At 43.5% G+C, this 10,675-nt stretch overlaps 1 protein-coding gene across 1 annotated transcript; it reads left to right on the forward strand.

The window, feature by feature from the left end:
• The first annotated feature begins 998 nt into the window (after positions 1-998).
• G0S2 (G0/G1 switch 2) lies at positions 999-1,304 on the forward strand. The gene has a single exon (XM_040422195.1). The coding sequence runs from the start codon at positions 999-1,001 to the stop codon at positions 1,302-1,304; it is 306 nt and encodes a 101-aa protein (XP_040278129.1).
• The last annotated feature ends 9,371 nt before the right edge of the window (positions 1,305-10,675 follow it).

Consider the following 10,675-nt stretch of genomic DNA (forward strand, 5'->3'; position numbering starts at 1 on the left):
CGCTAGACCCAATAAAAGGGCTGAGTGTAGAAGATGCAGGCACAGCACAGAGCGGAGACTGATCGTCTGATCGTCTGATCGTGCGGAAGCAAAACCTAGAGCAGCAGGCTGTGCATTGCATCCAGGTAAGGGCAATGAATGGCGCGCATGCTCCTAAAACGTTTTATTTTGCTTGTTAGAGCTAATGGCAGTAGATGGATTGGACTACATGCATGGGCACTGTATAACTGTATTTATCATGTAGTGTCAGTGTAGAGCTTCCCGACTGCTCATGTTCTAATCTGATCCATGTAGATGCTGGATCCATACCTGGTGGTCATTAGCTTGGACCTGATTATACAGAATGATGAGTGTAACTTGTAGTTTGAGTAGCATGGTATCTTCCTGCTGTAAATTCAGATTCGGGTACTCTCACTAGCGTTAATGTGATCCGGCAGGCCGTTCTGTCGTCGGAGCTGCCTGCCGGATCCGCTGATCAGTGTGACAACTGACAGCATTGCAAGAACGGATACGTCTCTTTGCTTGTCATGCAGATGGACGGACCCGTCTTGCAGTCTTTTTCACAGTTTACCGGTCTGTGCATGCAGATCCGTCTTTCAGTTGTTTTGCAATGCTGGCACTAATGCAAGTCAATGGGAATTAATGCCGGATCCGGCATTCCGGCGACTGATCAGGCGTTTTGGATGGACAAAATACCGCAGCATGCTGTAGTATTATGTCCGGCCAAACGCCTGACAGTGACTGAACGGAAGGCATACTGATGCAAACTGAACGGATTTCTATCCATTCAGAATGCATTGGGATATGCCTGATCAGTTCTTTTCCAGCATAGAGCCCTTTTGACGGAACTCTATGGTGGAAAAGAATAACGCTAGTGTGAAAGTACCCTTAGAGCCTCAGCTGCAGTTTATTGCACAGACCGGTATAATACCAGTAGTAACGTGTCATTTTTCCATCGTTCCCTCGCAGGTTCTAGACCTGACCTCTGAACACTTACCATGGAGACGATGCACGAGTTGATCCCTTTTGCTAAAGAGATGCTCAGCCAGAAACCCAGCAAGAAGATGGTGAAGATCTATGTGCTGGGTGGTGTGCTGGCCTTCTTTGGAGTAGTTATTGGACTGGTGGAGACAGTTTGCAGTCCTTTCATTGGACGAGAGGACACTGATCTGGAAGAGAGGAGGCATCCATCTCCAATGCTCGCTCTATCACTCTCTCAAAAAAAAGAAGAGCTGCTACTGGAGAAGAGCAACCCCCAGGCAGTCCGAGGCAGAAGCTTGGCTAACCGTGGTCATGCCTCCTAGGCCCCTGGCTACCATCTGAATGGACTTGCTGAGTGTGGGTTGTGCGGACTTGTGAGCTTACCTGTGTATACGGATGTTGTGCAACCTGTTGGACTATAATAGACTTGCTGCCGTGCAGCAGAACACATATACTTTGGGATGTGCCACATTGTGGAGCTAATGTCAGATGCCTATCCCTAATGTTTTTATATACCTTTTTTAAATAAAAGATTTTATTTTACTAGAACTTTTGTGTCTCTCTTCTATACAACTAAAGGAAGCACTGTGGGTTCCTTATGATTAAAGTATATTTTATGCACTTCTACTGGTTAAGACCTCATGCACACGACCGTTGTGTGCATCCGCGTCCGTTCCGTCATCACAGTTTAGTGGAGGTCCCATTCATTTTTATGGAGCTGTGAAAAAAAAAAACTTGATAGTCCTCTGTTTTTTTTTTTTTTCTCCGCGTCCGTGATTCCAGTCCATCAAAAAAATATAACCTGTCCTATTCTTGTCAGTGGAAAACGGAGGATGCACCCATTCAGGTCAATGGGTCCGTCAAAAAAAAAAAAACGGATGCACAACTGGTATTTTTTTTTTCTACAAGACCTTGGTGCAATAAAATTACACTTTTCATTAACCTTCCCTCCCTTTTTTTTTTTTTTTTTTTTTTTTTTTTTAATTCCCCCCCCCCCCCCGTCAGACAAAAAAAGGAAGACACAACTGAAGCCAAATTGCTGACAGTGAAAAAACTGTCGTGTGCATGAGGCCTAAAAGTAATACTTTGTCATTGAAATTAGTTTATAGACTGCATGCAGTCCTTGAGACTTTACCAGATATCTAAAAGCACCAAAATATTAGTGTTATAAAGGGCTGGCACCAGCTTGGCAAGATACCAGGTAAGAGAAATATTGGCACAAGTCCATGCCACTTTGGGGAAAGTGTTTTGGAGGGGACACAAATTATATATAATCAAATTTATGTCAAAAGAATGTTTGGCAAATGATACCCATGGGCACTTTAAACAGTTGGCAGATTTTCATATATGCTGAAATTGCCCCCAAACATTACAAGAACCTAATACATGACATTAGTTCTAAAAGGATTACTTCAGGGCTCTACAATAAGCCGTCTACATTGATTACCGTTATCGGTCATTTTTGACTAGGAAAGATAACTGGCGCTTGAGATTATGGACAGGAAATGCAGAAAATGAGTCGCGTCACCTTCGCTATCTTCAGGCTACATGGGATCACAGATACCAGAAGTTAGAATAACGTAAGGTTGCTGTATTCAGTATAGGTTACTAATAATTTAAAACCTTACAAGAATAAATCCAAGGGCTTGGTTCTAAAATAGGTTAATTTGGGACCGCGCTGCTTCAGTTGGTGCAGATAGCTGTATAGATGGTGCTATCTGCACCAACAGAAGCAGCGCGGTCCCAAATTAACACATTGGAACTCTAAATATACCCACTTCACTTCAGGGACCTGCAGAGCAAGTATACTTTTAGAGAAAGCTATAGTGACTGGAATATTTATTTTAAAATAACTGAAGCCCATGTATAAGGGTTTTCCCAGATGTAACAAATGAGCACCTATTCCAGGGATCGACGACCTCTGGCACTTCAGCTGTTCAGAAACTACAACTCCCAGAATCCTTTTTTCACTTCCATGGGAGTTACAAGAATAGCCAAGTGTGCATGCTGGGAGTTGTAGCTTCACAGCAGCTGGAGTGCCGAAGGTTGCTGATCTCAGACCTATTCTCTGGATAGGGCATCAGTATCTGATTGGTGGTGGTCCGACACATCTTAAGCCTTATCAGTGCTTTGGTGACTGATTTCCATCATTGATTGTGAACCAAAACCAGGGTTGGAGCCTCCACAGACATAAGGGAAAGATCTGCACCTACTTTTGTCTCAATATGGCCTCATGCACACGACCGTTGTTTGTCTGCATCCGAGCAGCAGTTTTTGCAGCTTGGATGCGGACCCATTCACTTTAATGGGGCCGCAAAAGATGCAGACAGCACTCCGTGTGCTGTCCGCATCCGTTGCTCTGTTCCGTGGCCTAGCAAAAAAAAAAAAACATAACCTGTCCTATTCTTGTCCGTTTTGCGGACAAAAATAGGCAGTTATATCCATGGCTGTCCGTCCCATTTCTCAAATGGGGGAACGCACATGGACGCCATCCGTGTTTTGTGGACCGCAAAACACACAACGGTCATGTGCATGAGGCCTATCACTGATGGAAATCACTGACCAAAACACAGACTTTGTCAATAAGGCATTTGGCTGAGTTCACACATCAGTTATTCGGTCAGTTATTTCCATCAGTTATTGTGAGCTACAACCAGTAGGGAAGTCTCCTCAGAGATAGGGCTCATGCACACGACTGTGTGTGCTGGCTGGGCCCGTGCTGCGCTCCATAGGGGTTCCGATCCGTTCTTCCGCATCTGCGGGTTTGCAGACCCATTCAAGTGAATGGGTCCGCATCCGTGATGCGGGGTGCACACGGCCGGTGCCCCGTGTATTGCGGCAACAGCCGTGTGCATGAGCCCATAAGGTATAATGGAAAGCTTTGCACCTGGTCTGTGTTTTTGACCCACACAATAAGGGCTCATACACATGACTGTAGCCTGTTTTGTGGTCTGCAAATTGCGGATCTGCAAATACTGACAGCGGTTGTGTGCAAAATGCAGAACAAAACATTCTGGACTCTATAAAACTGTTCTATCTTGTCCTTCAAATGGGGGACAGTATATACACAAAGGGCACTATGGGTAGGGTTGCCACCTTTCCTAACAAAAAATACCGGACAGGTTAAGCAACACCCAAAGGGGGTGTGGTTGTGGGGGCGTGGCTTAACACAGGGTGTTACGTCGCTATGTCATAATGTGGCTCCCAGTATTAATAGTGCCCTCAGAATGGATAGTGACCCCAGTAATATAAATGCCCCCATTAGCACCCTCCAGAATTAATAATATCCACATTAGCGCCACAGAATTAATAATTCCCCCATTAGCACCCCCCAGTAATAGTAATGCTTCCATTAGCACCCTCCAGGATTAATACCTACATTAGAGCCCCCAGAATTAATAATTCCCCCATTAGCGCCCCCCAGTAATAGTAATGCCCCCATTAGCACCCTCCAGAATTAATACCTACATTAGCGCCCCCAGAATTAATAATTCCCACATTATCGCCCCCAGTAATAGTAATCCCCCTTCTCTTCTCTGTGGGAAACAAAAACAAAAAAACCCACTCACCTCATCCATTTGATGGCGCTGCTGTTAACACTCACTGCTGACTGGAAGCTCAGGACAAGACCTGTGCTGCAGTGTGATGACGTTTTGCAGGTCCTATCCTGCACATCCAGTCAGCAGCGAGTGTTTACCTCCATGCGATCAAATGGATGGTACTAGTTTTTTTTTTTTTTGGGTATGTATATATGTTACTGCAGCAGCATTATGCATAAAGCAATCTTTAGTTTCTTTACATACCACTGTTTTCCTTGAGTTTTTCTTTTAGTTACGGCTGTTTAAACATTTACAATATGAGGACCTTCTCAAGATGGCTCCTCTGCCAGTTCTCTGAAGCCAAAACTGCTTTCCCTCACTTCCCTTACCCACTTGCTGTAGCCAGCAGCTTCCTCCCAGCCAATCAGATTAGACTACTGAGAGATACGCCTCCTCACTCTGAAGCCTAATGCAGGCATGCAGTGTGAAGGACCGCCCCTCCGTCTTCCTAGCCAGAGACAGACAAGCCATAGCAACTGTCTTTTAAAGGGAACCTGTCATCGGGAATTTGTGTATAGAGCTAAAGACATGGGCTGCTAGATGGCCGCTAGCACATCCGCAATACCCAGTCCCCATAGCTCTGTGTGCTTTTATTGTGTATAAAAACCGATTTGATACATATGCAAATTAACCTGAGATGAGTCCTGTCCCTAACTCATCTCAGAGACAGGACTCATGTCAGGTTCATTTGCATATGTGACAGGTTCCCTTTAAGGGAGCAGTGGAAAGGGACAGGGGACATTAATTAAATCTGTTATTATAAGGTAATTACAGATCTTTAGACAATCATTGACAGACTAATTCAGGTATACATGCCTAGCTCCAATAAACTAGCAAATAAAATAAAAATATGACAGTTATCCTTTAAACAGCTGTACTAATGAGCACTCCACAATGGAGGCGCTCATTAGTAACAGTTCTTATAGGAAAATACCGGTAGAAAAAAAATTGCCGCCACTAAATTACCAGCTTGGCCAGTGAGATACCGGCCGGATGGCAGCCCTAACTATGGGGAACATTATGTACACAAAGGGCACTCCAGTATTCGGGATTAAAAAAAAAATATATATATATTGAATTCATCTATTTTAAACAGCCGTTAAAAATGACCAGATGGCTCCAAAAATGGTTGAAAATACCCATTCCGTTTTCATGGCCTTTTTTTCCCCCCAGTTGTGTGAATGTAGCCTAAGTTAGTGATATTTAACCCCTTCCCAACACATGATGTACTACTACGACATGGAAACCACTGCCTCCCTGCAATTTGACGTAATAGTATGTCATGGTGATTGGGCGGGCACCGGAGCGGTGCGCTCGCGATTACTGCAGGCGTTCGGCAGTCCCTGGTAGCTGGGCCCCTGCTGTATGCGCCGGTATCGCTGTTTACAGTGATGCCGGCGGATTAACCCCTTCTATGCTGCGGCCCACTCTGAAGGGGTTTGTGTCGGGTGAGGGAGTGCATCGAGTCCCCGCGCTGCTGTGGCGGGGACTCGATGTGTCAGAAGGCAGCCCAATGCCGTGCAGAGGCTGCCCAATGCCTTGCACGGCATCGGGACCTGCCTTCTACGGGTGCCGGAGATCCAGCCTCAGGCAACCTGTTTGTGTACTACTCACTGTACTGAAAAAAAAAGTAAAAAAAAGTGTTTTTAATAAAATTAATAAAGTAATAAAATTAATAAAGTAAAAAAAGAAAAAAAACGCCCCTTTCCCCTTATTTTATAATAAAAAACAGAAAAAAAACCACACATATTAGGTATCGCCGTGTCTGTTTTGACTAGCTCTATAAATATATCACATGATCCACCCTGTCCAATAAACACCATAAAAAATAAAAACGGTGTAAAAAAAGCAATTTTTGTCACCTTACATCACAAAAAATGCAAAACCAAGCAATCAAAAAGGCGTATGTCCCACAAAATGGTATCAATAAAACCGTCACCTCATCCCGCAAAAAATGAGACCCTACCTAAGATAATCACCCAAAAAATAAAAAAAACTATAGCTCTCAGAACATGGAGACACTAAAACATCATTTTTTTGTTTCAAAACTGCTATTATTGTGCTAAAGTGAAATACATAAAAAAAAATATATACATATTTAGTATCGCGATGTTCGTAACAATCAGCCGTATAAAAATATCACATGACCTAACCCCTCAGGTGAACACTGTAAAAAAATAAAAACTGTGTAAAAAAGGCCATTTTTGTCACATTACATGACAAAAATTGCAATAGCAAAAAACAGGCACCCGCCATCTCTATCGTAGATTCAAAATACAGTCCTGATCAAAAGTTTAAGACCACTTGAAAAATGGCAAAAAATCATATTTTACATTGTTGGATCTTAACAAGGTTCCAAGTAGAGCTTCAACATGCAACAAGAAGAAATGGGAGTGAGACAAAACATTTTTTGAGCATTCAATTTATTGAAAATAACGATTAAACTGAAACAGGCTGTTTTTCAGCTGATCCAAATTTTAGGACCACATGCCTTTAAAAGGTCAAATCTGTGCAAAGATGTGGATTCATTCTCATTTTCTGTCAGCTAGCCACACGTTGTGATGGCAAAGGCAAAAAAAACTCTCCCTTTTTGAACGTGGTGGTGGTGTTGTTGAACTGCATAAGCAGGGTCTCTCACAGCGCGCCATCGCTGCTGAGGTGGGACGCAGTAAGACAATCATTTGGAATTTCTTAAATGATCCTGAGGGTTATAGAACAAAAAAGTCAAGTGGAAGACCCAAAATTTTTTTATCAGCACTGAGCCGGAGGATCCAATTGGCTGTCCGTCAAGACACTGGATGATCCTCGACCCAAATTAAGGCCCTTACTGGTGCTGACTGCAGCCCCATAACCATCAGACGGCATCTGAGACTGAAGGGCTTCAAAAACAAAAAACGTCTTCTTCAAAGACCTCGTCTCCTTGAACGCCACAGAACTGCTCGTTTGGACTTTGCAAGAGAGCACCAAACATGGTACATTCAAAGGTAGAAGAAAGTTTTATTCTCTGATGAGAAACAAATGTAAACTTGATGGTCCCGATGGTTTCCAACGTTACAGGCATGACAAGCAGGTCCCACCTGAGATGTTTTCTACGCGCCACAGTAGAGGGGCGCCATAATGGTCTGGGGTGCTTTTTCCTTCAGTGGAACAATGGAGCTTCAGGAAGTGCAGGGGCGTCAAACGGCCGCTGGCTATGTCCAGATGTTGCAGAGAGCATTCCTCATGACTGAGGGCCCTCGTCTGTGTGGTAAAGACTGGGTTTTTCAACAGGACAACGCTACAGTACACAATGCCCGCAGGACAAGGGACTTCTTCCAGGAGCATCACTCTTTTGGTCCATCCTGCGTGTCCCCCTGATCTAAATCCAATTGAGAACCTTTGGGGATGGATGGCAAGGGAAGTTTACAAAAATGGACAACAGTTCCAGACAGTAGATGGCCTTCGTGCGGCCGTCTTCACCACTTGGAGAAATGTTCCCACTCACCTCATGGAAACGCTTGCATCAAGCATGCCGAAACTAATTTTGAAGTGATAAACAATAACGGCGGAGCTACTCATTACTGAGTTCATGTTTGGAAGTTGGATTTCTGTTTTGGGGGGGTTTAGTTTTTTTTTGGAGGTGTGGTCCTAAACAGCCTGTTTCAGTTTATTCGTTGTTTTCATTAAATTGAATGCTCAAAAAATGTTTTGTCTCACTCCCATTTCTTCTTGTTGCATGTTGAAGCTCTACTTGGAACCTTGTTAAGATCCAGCCATGCTAAATATGATTTTTTGCCATTTTTCAAGTGGTCTTAAACTTTTGATTAGGACTGTATAAAGATACATTTATTATAAAACACATCTAATCAAACCATACATTAAAATGAGATAAAATTTACCCCAAAAAATACTGTACTACTTTGTCAAATGGTATGCTATATATACTAGTTCATCTAAAAATGTATTAAATCCATATGCACATTTTTTTATTCACTAGACAGTGAAACATTGACACCAGATACCCTATATAATATAGTAAGGGGTATTCGAATCCTAAAAGAGTCTTGATAAGTGAAAAAAAGAGTTTAAAATATAAAGTGTTCCAAAGTAAGGGCTCGTTCACACGAACGTGTGCTGCCCGTTGCCATATTGCGGACCACATTTGCGGATCCGCAATACGCGGGCACCGTTCCGTGTGCATTCCGCATCACGGATGCGGACCCATTCACTTCAATGGGTCCGCAAATCCAGAGATGCGGAACGGAAGCGCGGAACACTACGAGTGCTTCCTTGGGTTCCGTTCTGTGCCTCTGCACTGCAAAAAGATAGAACATGCTCTATCTTTTTGCAGAACGGAGGGATCGCGGACCCATTCAAGTGAATGGGTCCACGATCCCCATTCGGCTGCCCCACTGACGGTGCCCGTGCATTGCGGACCGCAATTTGCGGTCCACAGCACGGGCACGGGCTTCACAGTGCCCTATCAGTGACAAGATGAAGGGTAATCTCTTGTAGACAAACCAATGTGTCTTTATATTGGCAGAATAAAAGCTGAATCTATGCAGATGTAATCTTTATAAATTGTTCCAAAGTGACATTGAAAAAACTGTGAAAAATAATGAAAATTTACTCACCGAAATTTTTGTTTCCTGGAGTCCGTAGGCAGCACATAACTAAAGGGTTAAGTCCCCTAGGTACAACCTGGATAGAGACACACTAGCAAGCAGTAGACTTGATTAATTGGCAATTAGCAGGCTATATAGGATAACACATGACACCAGAGCCTTGTATTTGTATGCAGCAATAAATTTATTAAAGGGGGGGAGAGTTGTGCTGCCTACGGACTCCAGGAAACAAAAATTTCGGTGAGTAAATTTTCATTTTCCTGATCGTCCTTGGCAGCACATAACGAAAGGGACTTGATGAGCAGTACTCATTGGGAGGGAGCACTGGCCGCCACTTGAAGCACTCTTTTGCCAAATGTTGACCCTTCAGCTGCTAATACGTCAAGTCTGTAATGCCTCATAAATGTGGACACAGAAGACCACGTAGCCGCTTTACAGATCTGATCAAGAGAAACCTGTGCCAATTCTGCCCAAGATGAAGCTGTAGATCTCGTAGAGTGTGCTTTTAACCCGATAGGGCACTCTAGGCCGGCAGCAGTATAGGACTCTTCAATTGCACGCTTGATCCATCTTGCTAGTGTTGCTTTACTAGCTCTCTTTCCTTTATTTGGTCCTTGGATCTGTAAGAATAATCCTTCTGATTTTCTGAAGGAAGCAGTACTTTGAAGATATGCCTGCAATGCTCTTTTGACATCCAGTAAATGCCAATGCACTTTCTCTTGAGGATCTGAGTGAAGAACTGGAAGAGAAATCTCTTGGTTAATGTTTACTACTGATGCTACTTTCGGGAGAAAACCTGGCATGGTTCGTAGAATAATACAGTCGCCCATATCTCTAAAATATGGTTCTTTATGTGACAGAGCTTGAAGTTCACTAACACGTCTGGCCGAAGTGATTGCGACCAGAAAGAGGGCCTTCATAAATATATGCTTCAGAGACGAGGATTCTATTGGCTCAAAGGGTTCTTTTAACATAGCAGACAATACCACAGACAAATCCCAGGAAGGGATCGGCACACTGGTAGGAGGTCTTAGATTTTTCAGAGCTTTAAAAAATGTACGCATTATTTGATTATTCGAAAATTTCCCTTGTAACTGGGCATTGATCGCGGTGAACTGTACTTTCAAGGTGTTTGTTTTTAAACCTTTACTAAAACCTTCTTGAAGGAACTGCAGAACAGATTTTAAATCTTCAGGAAGAGAAGAAGTTCTTTGGCACCAGCCATTAAAGGTCTTCCATACTCTATTGTATATTTTAATAGTTGTTGGTTTACGGGCTGCTAGCATGGTATTAACTAGCTCAGAAGAAAAACCAAGTGATGTTAGTGACTGCCGCTCAGCCTCCAAGCCGCAAGCTGTAGGCTGTTGGGATTGTGGTGAAGAAATCCTCTCTGGATCAGCAAGTCTGGGCGAGGAGGGATTTTCCAGATTCTGCCCCTCGAGAGAGATAGGGCTAGAGCGAACCATGTTGTTCGGGGCCAAAAAGGAAGAA

This window comes from Bufo bufo, chromosome 3 (genome assembly GCF_905171765.1).
Source record: "Bufo bufo chromosome 3, aBufBuf1.1, whole genome shotgun sequence".
NCBI classification, from domain to species: Eukaryota; Metazoa; Chordata; class Amphibia; order Anura; family Bufonidae; genus Bufo; species Bufo bufo.

What these genes read in the sequence shown, in the direction of transcription:
- G0S2 (XM_040422195.1), top strand. Translation starts at nt 999, where the DNA reads ATGGAGACGATGCACGAGTTGATCCCTTTTGCTAAAGAGATGCTCAGC.